This window comes from Pongo pygmaeus, chromosome 17, assembly GCF_028885625.2.
Source record: "Pongo pygmaeus isolate AG05252 chromosome 17, NHGRI_mPonPyg2-v2.0_pri, whole genome shotgun sequence".
NCBI lineage: Eukaryota > Metazoa > Chordata > Mammalia > Primates > Hominidae > Pongo > Pongo pygmaeus.
The window spans coordinates 77,878,559-77,897,297 of NC_072390.2; the positions used below are offsets into that span (position 1 = coordinate 77,878,559).

Genomic DNA, 18,739 nt, shown 5'->3' on the forward strand with positions numbered 1-18,739 from the left:
GTTCTCTTTTGGTTCTAAAACAGACAGACCTCCCTCTAGATACAGATTAGCTCTTGATCATCTAGTAAGCAAGATCTGAGTCACACAGACGCCAGACTTGGTTTGGCCAGACCTGGACCTAAGGCCATGCTAAGGCTGCTAATGGCTGAGGAACCTCAGAAGCAGAGGTGGCCATGGATATGGCACTTGTTTCTCCTTCCACTAAACTGCATAGCAGTCACATTAGTAATATAGTAATTTTGCAACAAAAACCAAGCTATTAGTTAATAGTGACCTATTCTAAACCCTTCCCGCACTTTTTTTGACATAGGTTCTCTGTCACCCAGGCTGGAGCCAGGTGTACTAACCCTTTTTTGAAGTGTATTTTAAGCAGGTGAAATAAGTGTTGATACATGCGGTGAATGAAGTTTGTAATTTGGGATTTAAACATCATATCAGCAACTTCTTTGTCAAATTTCCATGTTCCTGTGGCTTACTGATTCTAAGAACAGCATCTTTTTAGATGTTTTAATTATCTTTAGAAGATTATTTTCATGTTTGTTCCATGCAGTAATAAACTACTTGGCTAAGTTGAGTGAACTCATATCTAAAATCTGTGTTACCTTAACTGGGAAATGGAGTATGAAGTAGTTTTAATATGCTGTACTCTTGAGGACAATGGCTATAGGAAGTTTAAAAAATAAACCGAATATAGATCAGCTCTCAATCAGCTAGAGAAAAAACCACAATCCCATAGTCACCATGTAGCCAGACTTGGCTTGGCTGGATTCCAGCAAGCCCTGTTTGTTGTTGTTCTTTTCTCTAAAGTCAAATGAAATAGAGAATATCAGCTTAATCACAAAGACACAAAGAACATGGGGAAATGGCTGGGTCAGAATGGATGAAAGAAAGTGGGCTGATTCTTGAGGAAGTAGGAAACGGATATGAAGACAGGTCAGGAACCAAGTTTAGGCTTTAGTTGGGTGGCGTAGTTGACCTAATAGATGTAAAAACGTCAGCTTGGCATAATGCATATCCAAAACCTGAAACCAGGAGCAGTCATTATTATGGTGCTGGAATCAAGTTAAGTAATAGTTACTGAGGAAATTTTCCAGCCGTTGCGGAATCTAATGTCAATTCCTGTTTGGGACAAGGCTCGATACAAGGGCTAAGGAAAGAGGAAGCAAGCGGTGTCTATTGGAAAGTGGCCATTGAAGCCACTCTGCACCCAGCCTCACCAGGAACAGACTAGCAGGAAGTTAAGACTGCATATTCTCTCTGTCTTTCAAAATTGGTGTAATGAGTTAACCCAGACTAGGTTTTTTTTTTTTTGAGACAGAGTCTCTCTCGCTCTGTTGCCCAGACTGGAGTGCAGTGGCGCGATCTCCGCTCACTGCAAGTTCCGCCTCCCGGGTTCACGCCATTCTCCCACCTCAGCCTCCCAAGTAGCTGGGACTACAGGCGCCCGCCACCACACCCGGCTATTTTTTTGTATTTTTAGTAGAGACGGGGTTTCACTGTGTTAGCCAGGATGGTCTCGACCTCCTGACCTCGTGATCCGCCCACTGCAGCCTCCCCAAGTGCTGGGATTACAGGCATGAGCCACCGCGCCTGGCTAACCCAGACTAGTTTTGTGTGTGTTTGTTTTTAACTCTGGTTTCAGCAGATCTTTCTAAATTCAAAGCCATGCCCATTGTAACAAAATATTGCATACATTTTATGGAATAGCTTATGTATCTATACAGACGAACAATTAGGCCTTCATGAGCTCATGCATTTTAGAAGACATCTCTTTAGAGAGGCTTCTGGAGAAAGGAGCACCATGACTCAGTCCTCAGAAGAAGTGGTCTGTGAGGTGGTTACTATGGTGCTCTTCAGATCCGGAGGGCAAAGGGAAGTGCCCTCACTGAGAAATCTGGGAGACGCCTAGAATCACTTGTAAATTTCTTTTCAAGTCTCTTTTTCAGTCTAAAAATTCATGCTCATTGTATGTTCTACTTTTTATCATTTCTCTTTTTTTAATGTAAAAATAATGGCTCTTTCCCTTCTCAATCTGAGTAAAACTAAAGCCCCCAGATGCATGTGCCAGGCATCCTGTAACTTTGTAATATACCATTGAGTACCCCCAAAGGCACACATAATTTTTTTTTTTTTTTTGAGACGGAGTCTTGCTGTCACCCAGGCTGGAGTGCAGTGGCACGATCTTGGCTCACTGCAAGCTCTGCCTCCTGGGTTCATGCCATTCTCCTGCCTCAGCCTCCCGAGTAGCTGGGACTACAGGCGCCCGCCACCTCGCCCAGCTAATTTTTTGTATTTTTTTTTAGTAGAGACAGGGTTTCGCCGTGTTAGTCAGGATGGTCTCGATCTCCTGACCTTGTGATCCACCCACCTCGGCCTCCCAGAGTGCTGGGATTACAGGCGTGAGCCACCACGCCTGGCCATGGTCAATTTTAAGAAGTGATGGTGGGCTAGGCACGGTGGCTCATGCCTGTAATTCCAACACTTTCGGTGGCTGAGGTTGGAGGATTGCTTGAGGCCAGGAGTTCAAGACCAGCCTGTGCAACATGGCAAGACCTTGTCTCTTTGGGGATAAAAAAAGAAGTGATGATGTAAAGAAATTGCTCAGTTTATACAGGATACATTTTCTTAAAGTCAAAATTTGCAGATAACTTAGTTTTAGTGTTTGAGGAAATTCTGTATTTGAACAAACAGAATACTAAGGATTGTTACCCTGCTTGTCATTTTTATCACCTCAAATTCTTGCCAATTTTAAGGTTTCCCAAGGTTTCTTCAAGGCTTCCCAAATCTAAAATGCAGTTGAGAAAATCATAGAGACACTGTATGTAAATTTAAAAGGAATGCTTTATACGAGATTAAAGGTCTTTCTTTGCAGCTCCCTATAAGGTGAGGAAGTTTAAACATTCATGCACATTTCTCAGTAATTATATATAAATATGATTTTTTAAAAAAAGAGGGTCTTGCTCTGTTGCCCATGCTGGAGTGCAGTGGTGCAATCATAACTCACTGCAGCCTCAACTTCCTTGGCTCACAGGAAGCTCCCACCTCGGCTTCCTGAGTAGCTGAGACTCCAGTTGCTCAGGAGCCTGGCTGATTTCTTAAAATTTATGTGGAGATGGTCTTGCTATATTACCCAGGTGGATCTTGAACTCCTGGCCTCAAGCAATCCTTCCACAACAGTCTCCCAGAGTGCTGGGATTACAGACGTGAGCCACTGCACACAGCCATAAATACGATTTTATGTAGAATAATAGTACTACCCTGTGACTCTCAGGTCTGTGTTTGGGGTAAAAGGTGAGTTCAGACTGACTCATTCAGTTAATAAACCTACTTAGTTGTTTGAACATCCCACGTTAGTGATCACTTAGCCTTTTATAACACCAGGAATGTATAGTAGTTTAAGAGAATTTGACTAAAAGTTGTATATTGAGAAATAGTACATATGTGTGTATATTTATTTTACCATTAAGCTAAAATGTTCTAGTTCCTATAGCATCATAAGAAAGGGAGGCAGTGTAGACTGCTTCTGTATGAGACACGATTTATAGGATCCACAGTTCATTATCTGATCCCTCTGCCTGTCAAGCCTTATCTTCTGCTCTGGGGCCCAATAGTCTCCAGCCTCAGCAACCGCTCATAGTGAGTTTCCTGATATGCCACACAAACGTTATTCTTGTCTCCTTCCTGCTGTACCTGCTATTAGCTCTCCCTAGATGTCCACCTGTTCTCACATGCCTGATTAACTTTGATTCTGCACAAAAATCTTCTCTGGAAAGGCCTCTCTGGGGTCTTGTTATCTGTCCCTGGGCTGCTATGACCTGTGCATACTTCTGCCATATCGTTGATCATACCAGCTAAAGGTGTATTGTTTATTTCCCCCCACTATCTTGGGAGTTCCTCAAGGGCAGGGACTGTGTCTGCCATCTCCGTATGTCTCTGATGTTGGCCTATTGCCTGCCGATTTGTAGGTCCTTAATACATTTTCTTTTGAAAGAATACTTGCATTTATTTACTTCTTATGAAGTCAGTAGGGAAATATGTTACACACTAGCAGCTTTTACCTTGCAAGGGCAAGGAAATCGAGACTGTGATTGGGATCCTCATTTTTGGAATTGACTGTGCCACTGGGGAGCACGGTGGAGGTGGTGGACTGGGGATAGTCTGCAGGAGGGAAGGAAGTAGGGTGTTACAGAATCTAGCAGCCGGTAGGTTAAGTTGCCATTTCAGGGCAGTACAGGCAGCTATTTGGCAGATGATATATAATACTTTGCTATGAACATTGATATGCCTGTTTCTTTGGTAATGTTCTGAGGAAAACATAATAAAGATAGGCTCCATGCAGCTTTTGTGATAGTTACACTTAAACTATACATCAAATTGAATTTTTTTCTTTAAGATATAATGACTTTTTTATGCTCTTATCTAAATGTGTTTGTAATGATTTTCCTCTAAATCAAGAGTTCCTTCTCAGCTATGAGTTATCTCGCTTTTTCTGAGGGTTGCATAATTTTTTGGGCATTCTTACCAGAATTTTGATTATAACAAAGTAATTTTTGTTAGCTATATTCTAGAGTGGGCCTGAAAGCGGGAAAGATAATTTTCTTTTAGTTGTGTTTTAGCCAGATTTAACATTTTATTTAATATATTTTTAAGAAAGTTGTAGTACACCAACCATAGAGGTACATTTATTAGCAATATAAAGTGTCTTTTTTTTTTCCAGTTTCACTCAAATATTTTCTATTTGCTTAGTGGTAACCATTATAATGATTCAGCCAACAAGTGTTTGTGGAGTACCTCAGCAGTCAGCCTATGTTGAGGACTATTGAAAGAACATGACAGAGGGCTTCTAAGCGTGTTGCTCACTGTGTTAACACTGGGAGGGCAGCACCAGATACCAACATCCTATAATTTTTTTTTTCAACTTTCTATAATTTCTGTGAACGAACCTCCTTCCTGTGTGCAGAAGTATAAAAGGGTGTTTTTGCTTATCTGCGGTTAAAGGAAATGGTTGCATTCTTATGCAGAAATAAACAATGATATTTAAAATGTATGAAAATTGCATTACAATGCTATTTATTCTATGCTGAACTTAAGCTAAGCACTGGTATCTCAGTTCCCATCCTAGCAGATTTAATTACTGAAACACCTAACAAGAGTCCTTCATAAATTCATTGAAAAAATGATTGTCACGTGCCAGGCGATCATTTATTCATCCTTTTAATGAAACCATTTGTTGAACATCTACACTTTCCAGTGCACTGCGTTTAGGATATCTGGGGAGAAACAGCAGCAATCCCTGCTCTCTAGGAGGCCATAGTCTCATGGAAGAAATAAGTAAGCAGATAATTATAACAAGGGACACCGAATTGAAACAGGTTGTAGTAGAGTTGGCATTGCGTTGAGTCTTAAAAGGAATCAGGCATATTGCACCAGATAAAAAGCAAGAAAAGCATGAAGAAAAGGGTTCCAAGCACAGAGAGAAGCATGTATAAAGGCACAGACAGATGAAAACATGTTACATGCACGAGCTGCAGGCACTCTGGCATGGGTGGAACATGGAGTGTGAGGAAGCCAGTGTTCAAAGTTGGGGATGCCTTGTTGGACATTCTAAGGAGTTTGGTGTCGGGTTGAAGGACACCTGGGAGCAGGCTGACAGACTGAAGCTGGAGTGTGAGCAGGTGGAGTAAACCACACTGAGAAACCATCCTGACAGCATACAAGGGTGCATTGAGGGAAGCAAGACCAAAAGCAAATTTCTGGTGCAGCCAGAGCCCTCCAGGGGAAATGGGATGCAGGTCAGTCCAGGGGAGTGGAGCTCGACGGAAGGGAACCGGCTGCAGTGAATCACAGACTGTGAATCAGAGACTCTGTCACAGGAGCCTTGGGGAGCAAACAGTCCTGGGCAGAGGGGAGGCACAGGAACATCATCTCTAAGAAGGTCTGCATTACAGCCTGCAGCATTATCTTCATAAGTAATTAGTTACCCTACTGAACTTATTTCATAATTTGATAATTTAGAGAATGAGCTATTTTATATCTGTAGAAAAATTTTTTACCAATTTCATAAAATTCAGTATTGCTGCAGAATGCCTTTAATCTTTGACCAAAGGCATTTTCTGACCCCTGAATTTTTTTGTCAACTACTTGCATCCTAAATTACTCACACTTATTAGCTCTTTATTTCCTATCCCATCGGTGTTCAGTAGATTGTATATATCCCCATTTGTTGTCCTGCTGTGCTGATGTGTACTGACTCTGTTGGTAGAATGTCCCGTTATTACCCAGTATTATCGGGTATCAGTTTTTCATTAAACTCTGGTTGACTGTTGATGTAACCATTATTTATAATTGAAAAAAAAAAAAAGCAAAAAAGAGATGACCGTTTTCTCTAATATTAATATTTAGGTTAAGTAAATTAGTGTACATCTACTAGAATTAGTATGGGGCTATTAAAGGTGGTGGCATATTAGGGCATTCAGGCTGCTATAACAACATGCCTTAGACTGGAGAATTTATTAACAACAGAAATTTGTTGCTCACAGTTCTAGAGGCTGGGAAGTCCAAGATGAAGGTACCAGCAGATTTGGTCTGATGAGGCCCCATTTCTCATAGATAGTTCCTTCCATGTGTGCTTGTCTGGTGGAAAGAGTGAACAAGCTCACTGGGCCTGTTTTATAAGGCCACTAATCCCATTCATGAGGGCAAAGCCCTTATGACCTCATCTGTTCCCAAAGGCCCCACTTCTTAATACTATCACGTTGGGGATGAAGTTTCAACATATGATGAAAATTTGTTGGGGGACAAACATTCAGACCATAGCAGATGGGAATGAAGATGGGGAAAATGGTTGCAGTAGAGTGATAGAAGAGTAAATGAAATGTAATGAAATTGCACCTACGTTTGAGATTTTTAAGGCTTTTTAAAAATATATATGAATAAGACTATAAGGAAGAAAAAACAGAATGCTAACCCTGGTTGTGTTAGGGTGGTAGATTTAAGGGTATATTTTTCTGAGCTATTCTTTTTGCTTAGCTTTTTGTGGATAATGTGGTTATAATGCTCTCATAATAAAATATGATTATTTAGAATGGCAATATAATTTTTTTCATTGCTACTATTTGGAAGCAACTGTATGAAACATTTTGTGTGAAAGCATTGTGTTGTTTGAAGTCTATTGAAAATATATTTATCCAAAAATACAGGTTTTCATTTTATCCAATCTTTACCCTTCCCCAATCCCTACTAGATTTAAATTCTTTGAGAATTTTTCCAAATAAAAGGAAGATTTTGTCCACTTTTAAGATCCTGAAGTTCTTGAGTATAATCTCCCTCCTCCCTTTTTTTAAAGGACTGAAGAGAGAACAAAACAATTCCCCTTTGATCGTTTCTGTAAGCACTTTTGAAACTTACAATAAGGTACTAATTCAGCCAGATAATTGAATGCTCTCCACCCCATACTATGTACTATATATATTCTGCATTCTCATATCTAGAGTGCTGACCACTCCATTTCTCTTGTGTATGGTGAGCCTTCTCCACCTAGGTTCCCTGCTCCCTGAACACAAGGGCAGCCCCTCTTTTTACAGTACACCTTATTTAAGCTTTACATCAGTTTTGTGAGAAAGGAGCTATAATTTCTGCTTACAGGTAAAACCTGATTTTTTTGTAACCAACATGACCCTTTTGTGATTTTTCTTTCAAGTTAAATTAGGCAGGACCTGTTGGAGAGTCCAGATGTTGATGCCTTGAGGGTAGGATCCATACTTGACTCAACCCCTTCTTTTGGACACAGATTAGGCAGGCTTACCTGCTCCTCTTGCTTTTGCCAATTTCTTATTCAGCTTCTTTTGAAATATCTTCTCATTTTGAGTGTGTGTTACCTGCCTTTTCCTCATGTTACATATTCTTTTCTTTGTTTGTTTTTTTGTTTGTTTGTTTTCTGTTTTGTTTTGTTTTTTTGAGACAGGGTCTTGCTTTGTTGCCCAGGCCAGAGTGCAGTGGCGTGGTCTCTGCTCACTGCAACCTGCACCTCCCGGATTCCTTTTTTTTTTTTGATGAGACAGAGATTTACTCTTGTTGTACAGGCTGGAGTGCAATGGTGCGATCTCAGCTCACCACATCCTCCGCCTCCCAGAATCAAGTGATTCTCCTGCCTCAGCCTCCCTAGTAGCTGGGATTACAGGCATGCGCCACCACGCCTGGCTAATTTTGTATTTTTAGTAGAGACGGGGTTTCACTGTGTTGCCCAGGCTAATCTCGAACTCCTGACCTCAGGTGATCCGCCTGCCTCTGCCTCCCAAAGTGCTGGGTTTACAGATGTGAGCCGCTGTGCCTGGAGCACCTACCCGATTCAAGTGATTCTCATGCGTCAACCACCTTGAATAGCTGGGATTACAGGCTTGCGCCACCACCTGGCCAATTTTTGTATTTTTAGTAGAAATGGGGTTTCACCGTGTTGGCCAGGCTGGTCTCAAACTCCTGACCTCAAGTGATCCACCCTACTCGGCCTCCCAAAGTGCCGGGATTACAAGCGTGAGCCTCTGTATCCAGCCTTCTTTGTTTTTTGTTTTAAGAAATTCCTTTAAAGTTCATTTTAATGTTTGAGCTGTAGTTCTCATGGCACGGAGATTTTGTGAGCAATAAGAAAATCTATTAGGATTTTTAAGTTAATGCTTAATTTTAAACGTGGAGATAAACTTAACTGGAAAATATAGGAAGAATAAAGAACATGGATTTTCTGTGTTATTCAAAGAAAATAAAACAATTTTTTTTGCATTTAGCAAAATCTATTTTAAATGTTTATGGCAAGGTAACAGATAAGCCTCCTTTTCCACATTTGTCTAGTATATTATAATGAATGGTCAGACTGATTTGCATGCAAAGGGTAGGAGCATAGAATTCCCTGAAGAACTTCTCTAGACCATCTCTTTCTTGTTTGCACTTGTTCCTTTTTCAGTGTGTGGACCTGAGCTGTAATGAGCTAAGCGAAGTCACATTACCAGAAAACCTGCCTCCCAAACTGCAGGAGCTAGACCTGACTGGAAACCCTCGCCTTGTCCTTGATCACAAAACCCTGGAACTACTGAAGTAAGTATTCTGTAAAGCACTGTATCCCCATCATTGTCCACTGGCAATGGGATTCATATCTTAGTGAAAATGGGAAACAAAATATGAAGCATCATTGACTTGCTAGCTGTGTTAACACACACAACAGTATATACAAGATGCAGGGAAGCAATGAACAACCAAGATGTAACTTAAATCTCAGTAGTCACTGATAACGTGGTTGTGACAGTTAATGCAAATGTTAAGGAAGGATTTTAAAAGAGATGGATGATGTAAGGAAAATTAACAGTGTGGCACTGAAATCCAGGTTATTTAAATAAAACCAAGAATGTGGAGTAGTTAGATCCTACTAATAGTTAGATCTTCACGGTTTGGGAAAGAGGTCATTGATGCTGTTTCATTCTTGATATTGGTAAAGAATTAGTGGTTGTAGTTTTCTATGTAAAACCTTAAAGGTCTGCAGTAGGAAAGATGTCTTAATGAGGAATGTTCATCATAGAACTCTAAATGTCTATTAAGAATTAAATAATGTTCCACAATTGAATATTACAAAGCCATTTAAAATTATTCAGAGCTATATTGCTAACTCAAAAGATCTTTACAGTATATTAAGTGAAAATATTAATAAAATTCACAAAGTTTTATAGTATAATTCAATTTTTGCAATATAAATTTGTGTGCGTTGGGTATATGTACATGTGTATGCATACACACATCTAGAAAATGCCTGAAAGGATATATAACAAGAGTTAAGGTGGTGTTATTCTCTGGATAATAGTATTATGGGTAGTGTTTATTTTCTTCTTTAAACTTTTTTGAATTTTCAGAATTTTTGGGGTATATCAGTAGCAGTTTTAAACATTGTCATACATTAGTCATTATGCATGCCATATATGTTTATTCAATGTTGGAATATTTGTTGCTGAAAGTCATCTTCCATTATCTTAAGAAAATCAGAAAAGAACAGTAGAATTTTAGTGAATGGTCCGTTAATACTATCCTAGGCTGTAGTGCAAACCAAAGTTTGAAAAGCACTTAAAGTGATTCCTGGATAGAATTGGCCTAATTAGTGCCTAATTTGTTGGCATTTTAGTACTTGATGAGAAAATTAATTTTGATACCTAGTTGAAAAACACTGCCTGAGTGTCCTGAGGAAGGCGTAGAGACCGAGGTTCTCTCCATTGTTGATCACGTGTATGAAACCTTGGCCTAAACCCCTCCATCTGTCCAGACCTATAAGATGAGAAAAAAATGGCCTACATGATCTTTAAGGTACTTTTTAAGATCAAGAAAACATGGATTATCAAAATACATCATCTTTAAACAGATAGCTTTTGAGTATTTTTTATATGTAGGATACAAAAATTTTTGAGCATTTTTTACAAATAAAATTTAAAAATAATTGCACCAAAATTTGTTAACAAATGGAAGTAGCCACTTAGAGAAAAATTAAAGTTGCATTCTTATATCACACCAAAATCCAGCTGAAATAGTTGAATCTGTAAAATTAAATGATTTTTAAAAGTAATAAGAAATCATATGAATATCTTCACAAGTTAGAAAAAGACTTTTTAGGCCAAGAAATGAAGGGAGTAAGTCACAAGAAAAGAAATCAGTACGTGTAGATTGGTTTCAATATTTATGTCATATATGTTTACACGTAAATATACTTTTTATACATAAAAGTGTTAAATGTCTATTTCCTATTTCAGAAACTCTCAAGAGTAAATATCAAGAGTAAATATAAATGGCAAATGACAAACTAGGAAGAGAAATACGAAAAATGAAAACATTAATATGCTTACTAGAAAGTGTTCTTATATGATAAGAAAAGTACTCAAAATCAACCAAGGACATTAACATTTAACAGATGCAGTACAAATAGTTACATGAAAAGATGTTCAAACTTATTAGTATATCAAGCAAATACAAAATAAAATATTTGAATAACATTTCCCCCCGAAATTGGTGCTGCTAAAGGAGTATAATTTGGTATTACACTCTTCTTAAAAGCAGTTGTCGTACGTATCAAGCTTTTTAAAATATTCACTTACTCAGACCAAAGTTTCCTATAGCAAAAAATCGTAATACTCTTAAAATGTTACCTTCTGTTTAACATCTGGAAGGTTGTGGATTCTTAATGACTTGGAAGATTTTCCGTATATTATTTGCACTTTTAGAGGGTTGGTTTATTTGTTTTATGTGAGCTGGGTAAGTGCATATGAGGACTCTTCTATGAGATTGAGCTGTGGTTCACAGAACTCTCTGTGACTCATTTAAAGGTATACAAGATGGCCGGGCGTGGTGGCTCACGCCTGTAATCCCAGCACTTTGGGAGGCCGAGGTGGGTAGATCACCTGAGGTCAGGAGTTTGCGACCAGCCTGACCAACATGATGAAAACCCGTCTCTACTAAATACAAAAAAATTGGCAGGCAAGGTGACGGATGCCTGCAATCCCAGCTACTCGGGAGGCTGAGGCAGTAGAGTTGCTTGAACCTGGGAGCGGAGGTTGCAGTGAGCCGTGTTACGCTATTGTACTCCAGCCTGGGCAGCAAGAGCGAAACTCCGTCTAAAAAATAAAAAATAAAGATATACAAGAGTCAGCATTCATTTCACTTCAGATAGCTGCTCAGCCGCACTGTGTTCAGCTAGGTAGAGAAGAGAAATTGCTGCTTCACTAGAAAAAATTATTTGTGTGCTGGGGATAGGGGGCGGTTAAGAGTTATTTTTTTTTCCTTTAATAATCAGGCTAGGAAATGGAATTATTTCTCTGAAGACTTTGTGTTCTGTAAAAATTATAAATGCCTTTAAAAATGAGCCTTCACTTTTCCCTAGACTTCAGGATGGTATCTAAGAGCCTTAGGATATGTCTTAAGAAACCTATTGTATTGCTGACTGTTTTAGATGGATAAAATTGAGTACCAGGTCATATGGAGAGCAAATAATGGAGGACTGTCCTTTTTTTGTTAATGCCTCTTTTATTTATAGAATTGAAAACTTTGAAAAAGAGGTTTAGCTCCAACCTCATTGTAAAACAAGGTATTAACTTGTTTTGGGGATTTTCTATTGACACTATGATTTATGTTTTTCAAGATAAGATGGAAAGTGAATGTTTGCTAGTAATTGAGAGTAGAAACTTTTCTTTAACCATGTATTTTTAAATTTCAGAAAAATTGCCATCAGTTATTTCTAGATACAAAGGGAATACAAGTTAGATATTGATTTACTTCTTAGAGCTTTAACTGGTTCTTAGGAAGGATATACAGTATTTGTTAGATTTGAGAGTAATGAGTACCAACAGATAATTTTAATTCTTGTGGTCATGATCAGAACTATGTAGGTGTTGCTTCAGTTGTCAACAGATAATACATATACTTTTTCCCTTGTTTAAATAATAATGAGGGGGAAACTTAGTGGCAACTTACAAGTAGGAGGACTTATTTCACCTTGTAGTAGCCCAGCCTTTTAACAGATTACTTTACATCTGTTAATGACTTCCTGTTTAGGGGCACAGAATGCTTTCTAGAGGCTGATTTTTATTTATTTTATCTTATCTTATTTTATTTTATTTTATTTTATCTTATTTTATTTTATTTTTTGAGACAGAGTTTCGCTCTTGTTGCCTAGGCTGGAGTGCAGTGGCACAATCTTGGCTCACCGCAACCTCCACCTCCCGAGTTCAAGTGATTCTCCTGCCTCAGCCTCCCGAGTGGCTGGAATTTACAGGCATGCACCACCATGCCCAGCTAATTTTTTGTATTTTTAGTAGAGACAGGGTTTCTCCATGTTGGTCAGGCTGATCTCGAACTCCCGACCTCAGGTGATCTGCCCGCCTCAGCCTCCCAAAGTGCTGGGATTACAGGTATGAGCCACCGCGCCCAGCGAGGCTGATTTTTAAGAAATGCTATTTGAGAATTTATCCCTTTAGTATTTCTGTTTTGGGTCCTGTTGGATCAATTATGGCATATGAGGGCTGAGGAGAGGTAAGAAATCTCCCAGTTTAAATACATACAGTTAACTTGTAATTTATTAAATACCCTTCATTTACTTTGTAATTTTACATATATGTTTTATTTTATGATATTAGTCTTAGCATACTTGGCTATACCCGTGAGGAGAGTATTGGAAGCTCCAGGGAACTGCAAGTCCATGATAATATTTGGAGGGGTTCTATTGACAGAAATTGGATTTGGAAATGAATATTGCAGAATTCTCTCACATCATCTAAATGCAGTATAATTGTGGCTTAGGTGTTTTGTTGTTGTTCTTTCTGAGTATTCATGGTGTAAGAATACGCCCATTCTATTACTTAAGTTTTGTTTTCTCATGCCAAGGCTGAGAGCTATCCTTGTCATTCCCAGGAGAGAGCAGTCATCTAAAGTGGAATGTGTGAAAGTCTCTAATAGCTGCTTTATGATGCTCATTAAAACTAATTTTCGTGCTCTGTATATATGCCCCCATTTTCATTACAATGAGTAGCTGGTTCTTGTTGCTGATAAGTATTTCAGACGCATTAAACACAGTAAGAAATGGTAAGTACAGAGTGCTTAACAGGTGTATTTTTTATTTCTCGGATAAAGGTAGCAATTTGCACACATTTGGTTTTAATGATTCCTGTTCCCTCTCTGTTTCTCTTGTTAGTAATATCCGCTGTTTCAAGATTGATCAGCCTTCTACAGGAGACGCTTCCGGAGCCCCAGCTGTATGGAGTCATGGTTACACTGAAGCTTCGGGGGTAAAAAACAAGTAAGTCAGATGAAACTGTAGAGGAAGAACTGCCTCCTGCCTGTCTCACTCCTTTAGTTGGGTAGAAAGAAAGTCAGTGCTGTAGCACACACTTTTCTCATGTAAAATTTCTTTGAGTGTTCCAAGTTTCCCCAGAGTGAGGCTCCCTCATGACTTATGTTTGAACATTAAGGGAAGGCCCTGTTTGGAATCACATAGTCTCCCTTAGTAGGAGATGTTGCTAGGATACAAGGTAACTGACACATTATATCTATGTAAGACTCCAGTGTTTAGAAAAGGCCTAAGTATTGAAATGCATCCCTGCTCCTTTGAAAAGCTCTTTTATCTTTCTGTGACGCTTGTTTACCAAGCAAAACAGAGATAGTATTAAAGGAGAAGTAGCTTAATTGTGCATATTTAAGATCATGTTATTGACTATGGAGCTATTTTTACAATCTAAATTAGCTTGGCAGGAGTTTGATGTCCATTGTCTGTAATGTCATCTGCTTGTCTTGCCACCAGGACTTGCCCATCTTAATATCTTTTTCTTCTCCATTTTCCCCCACCCTTCCCTCTCTTAACAGATGTTGATTTTTCCTGAAAAATGTAACCAGGCTTTTCAGGCTTGCTTGTATTATATGAAGAGGTGCTAATAATTAGTACCTAGACAGGTAAAGAATCCTATAAATTAGAACAGTCATAATTTAATTAGCTGAAGTATAAGAACACAGAAGTATTGCAAGTAGGGGAAGAACAGAAAGTGGAGGTAGATCTAATAATAGCTAACATTAGTATTCAACCCTGGGCACACATTAGAATCAGTAAGGTAAGGAAAGTTTTTAAAAAGTCTCCCAACCTAGACTCATTAAATCAGAATGTTTTAAAATCTCCCCCAGGTGATTCTAGTATGGGTCTAGGCTTGAGAACCACTGACTAGCTGAATACTCTTCATAGAAAATAAAAGGTTTGGAATTGTTGCTGCCATTCTGCCTGCTTTTCTTTGGGACAGAAAACAGCATCAACTCAAATTCTGGATCTGACACATTGATCTTTTCCCCTTTCCCTAAGGTGTCATTTGGCCTTGTGCTCTCTAGAGAAGAGTTAACAACTCTGTTCTCTTTGCTCAGAAAAGGCAGAATAACCCGAGGAGGTGTGCCTCAGTTCTGCCTGGGCTCCAGCTACTCCCTCATTTCCATGGACTTTGCACAGTATGTCATTGCATTGGAGCAGAGGAGAATTCATATATTCTTTAGAGCACTCAAAGTTTCTTTGTGGAGATCATTACTTTTTAGATCAAAGGATCTTTTATGTCTTCCTTACAAACACCAGTAAATGAAACTGCTCATTTCTGAACACTAATGTGAAATCTAAGATTAGTTTTTAAATATCTCTGTATATTAATATCTATTATCTACTCATGTGTCTTAATGGAGCAAGTAACCAATTAGATCTGGGTGGGCTTTTGGGCATAATTCCCCCTTCCACAATTGTGTCACATAGTACAATTTGTGTACAGCAAAGTGCACTACAACCCTTTGAATTCTTGTCAAGTGAACACACCTTCAGACCACCACCTGCATCCAGAAATAAAAAATGAACAGAGTCATTGAAAGAGAAAAATAAATGAATAAATACAAGAAATAGAAAATGGACAGCATCCCAGTAGTCCCAGGCTATGCTTGGCCCTCCCTTTATCTTTTCCCTTGCTTTTTTTACCCTTTTGTTTTGCCAATGAAAGTTTCTCAAGAGGTTTTTGTTTGTTTTTTGGTGTTTTTTGTTTTGTTTTTACTTTGTTTGCATTGTCAATAGTCATTTAAACAAGGAGTTTGCTGCTTGCCACCTTAAAAGAAGGGGAAAACTGTGGTTGTCCTCTCTCCAAATCTCAATAGGCATCTGTTCGCTTCTCCCCCTCCCTCCTTTTCTCTGAGGTGTAGTATTGCCTTCCTGTCAGGTCATTTCAGATCCTTTGGGGAAACCCAAGAGGGAGCTACAGTTGGATAATTAGCCTCTTTTTTTTTTTGAGATGGAGTTTCACTCTTGTCGCCCAGGCTGGAGTGCAATGGCGCGATCTCGGCTCACTGCAATTTCTGCCTCCCAGGTTCGAGTGATTCTCCTGCCTCAGCCTCCCAAGTAGCTGGGATTACATTGCCCACCACCATGCCTGACTAATTTTTGTATTTTTAGTAGAAACAGCGTTTCACCATGTTGGCTAGGCCAGTCTTGAACTCCTGACCTCAGGTGATCCACCTGCTTCAGCCTCCCAAAGTACTGGGATTACAGATGTGAGCCACTACTCCCAACCTAGCCTCTTCTTTAGATTAAAAACCAAACAGGAAACTTCAGCAGAAAAGAAATGCTAAGAATGATCACCACTGTACTTTAAAAAAAAAAAAGAAAAGAAAAGAAAGAAAAAAAACTACGTTACTGTATTTTTTTTCTCTTTCATACTTCCTCATTCCAACTGGCAAGGGGAGCCTACTGAAGGAAGACGGAATAAAATGACTTTAAAATTTAGCTTTGCCACTAATTGCCATATAATTTTGGATAACTTGTTTTTCATAATAAATAGAGGCAAGAATTTCAAAGGATTGAGATAGAAGCCAGACTGCCTGGCTTTGCACCTGGGTTCTATACTTTCTTTTTTTTTTTTTTTTTTTTTTTTTTTTGAGATGGAGTCTTGCTCTGTCACCCAGGCTAGAGTGCAGTGGCACGATCTCGGCTCACTGCAACCTCTGCCTCCCAGGTTCAAGGAATTCTCCTGCCTCAGCCTCCCGAGTAGCTGGGACTACAGGCGCCTGCCACCACACCCGGCTAATTTTTTTATTTTTAGTAGAGACGGAGTTTCACCATCTTGGCCAGGCTGGTCTCGAACTCCTGACCTTGTGATCCGCCAGTCTCGGCCTCCCAAAGTGCTGGGATTACAGGCGTGAGCCACCGCGCCCGGCCGGGTTCTATACTTTCTTGCTGTGTGACCATGGGCAGTTTCTCAGTCTCTCTTTAGTTAAAATAAGAAATAAGAAAAAACTACCTATCCTCATGGAGTTGTTATAGGATCACGTGAGTTAATATGTATGACATACTTAGAACAATGTGTGCCATATGATAAACCCTATTTAAGTGTTAACTACTAATATTATTAATGATGATGGTCATTACTGTTATTATTTATCCCTGAACTCCTTAAAGGGAGGGATTATATTTTTAAGTTTATATATCTGGTATGTAGCCATGATACATAGCAGGTGCTTAATAATTTTTTCTTTTTATTAATTTATATATGTAAGAGGTATAATCTATATTCAGTAGAATTCACCCTTTTTAATGTACAGTTCTGCAAGTTTTGGTAAAAGAATATCATCATGTGTAACCACCACTACAGGTTATAGACCAGTTCCATCACCTACCAAAATTTACCCATGCCACTTTTTGTCAGTTCTTCTCCCCAACCCCTGTCCTTGGCAACTCCTGATCTGTTTTTTAATCGCAGTAATTTTGCCTTTTCCAGGATGTCCTATAAACGGAATTATAGAGTATATGGCCTTCTCAGTCTGACTTCTTTCCCATCACGTAATGCCTTTGAGATTCATTTGTACTATTGCATGTGTCAGTAGTTTGTTTCTTTTTATTGCTTTTTATTGCTGAGTAGCATTCCATTGCATGGACATATTATGGTTTGTTTTTGTTTTACCCATTCACAATTTGAAGGATGTTTAGATTGTTTCAAGTTTTTAGCAATTGCGAATGAAAATGCTACAGGTTGCAAACAGTTACATACAGGTTTTTGTATGAATGCTTGTTTTCATTTCTCTTGGATAAATGCCTAGGGATAAGGATTGCTGGATCATGTGGTAAGTGTATATTTACTTTTGTAAGAAACTGCCAAACTGATTCCAAAGTGCCTGTATCATTTTGCACTCCCAACAGCAATGTCTAAGAGTTCCAGTAGCTACACATCCTTACCAGCAGGTGTTATTGTCAGGTTGTTGTTGTTTTGGCCATTCTAATAATAATATCTCATTGTGGTTTTAATTTGCATTTCCCTACTCTCTTTCCATATGTTTATTTATCATCCATATACCTTCTTTGGTGAAAACTTGTTCATTCACAATCAAATGTGATATTAGCTCTCGGTATTTTTGTAGACACCCTTTATCAAGTTAATTCTCTTCTATGTCTAGTTTGCTAAGATTTTATAATGAAAGCTTAAGTTTTTATAATAAACAGTTAACGCATTTTATCATAGAGTTTTTCTGTATCAATTGAGATGACTGTATGGTTTTTTTTCTTCTTCAGTCTGTTGATGTGTTTAATTACATTGATTGATTTTAAAATGTTAAATACACTTTGCATTCCAAGTGTAAATGCATTTGGTCACGATGTAGTATCTTTTTTCTTTTTTTTGAGACAGTGTTTCACTCTTATTGCCCAGGCTGAAGTGCAATGGCGCGATCTTGGTTCACCGCAACGTCCGCCTCCCAGGTTCAAGCAGTTCTCCACCTCAGCCTCCCGAGTAGCTAGGATTTCAGGCATGCACCACCATATCTGGCTAATTTTATATTTTTAGTAGAGACGGGGTTTCTCCATGTTGGTCAAGCTGGTCTCTAACTCCCGACCTCAAGTGATCTGCCCTCCTCTGCCTCCCAAAGTGCTGGGATTACAGGCGTGAGCCACCACGCCCAGCCTAAAGTATTATATTTCTTATATGCTGCTGGATTAGATTTGCTGTTAATTTGTTGAGGATGTCTGTATTCCGTGGTGGATATTAGTCTGTAGCTCTCTTGTGATGTCTTTGGGTTTGTATCAGGGTAATGCTGGCCTCATAGAATGAGCTGGGAAGTGTTTCCTCATCTTGAGTTATCTGGAGGAGTTTGTATAAAATTGGTAATATAGCCTTCTTAAATATTTAAAAGAATTCACCAGTGAAGCCATCTGTGCTGGGGTTTTTTTTAA

The 18,739-nt window shown here is 38.9% G+C and overlaps 1 protein-coding gene across 1 annotated transcript in view; it reads left to right on the plus strand.

Moving 5' to 3' along the window:
* PHLPP1 (PH domain and leucine rich repeat protein phosphatase 1) overlaps window positions 1-18,739 on the plus strand; it is a 257,199-nt gene that overhangs the window by 226,388 nt on the left and 12,072 nt on the right. Inside the window, exons 13-14 of the mRNA XM_054460529.2 lie at window positions 8,954-9,084; window positions 13,706-13,810. Coding sequence (XP_054316504.1) covers window positions 8,954-9,084; window positions 13,706-13,810 — 236 coding nt within the window. The remainder of the gene's footprint in view (window positions 1-8,953; window positions 9,085-13,705; window positions 13,811-18,739) is intronic.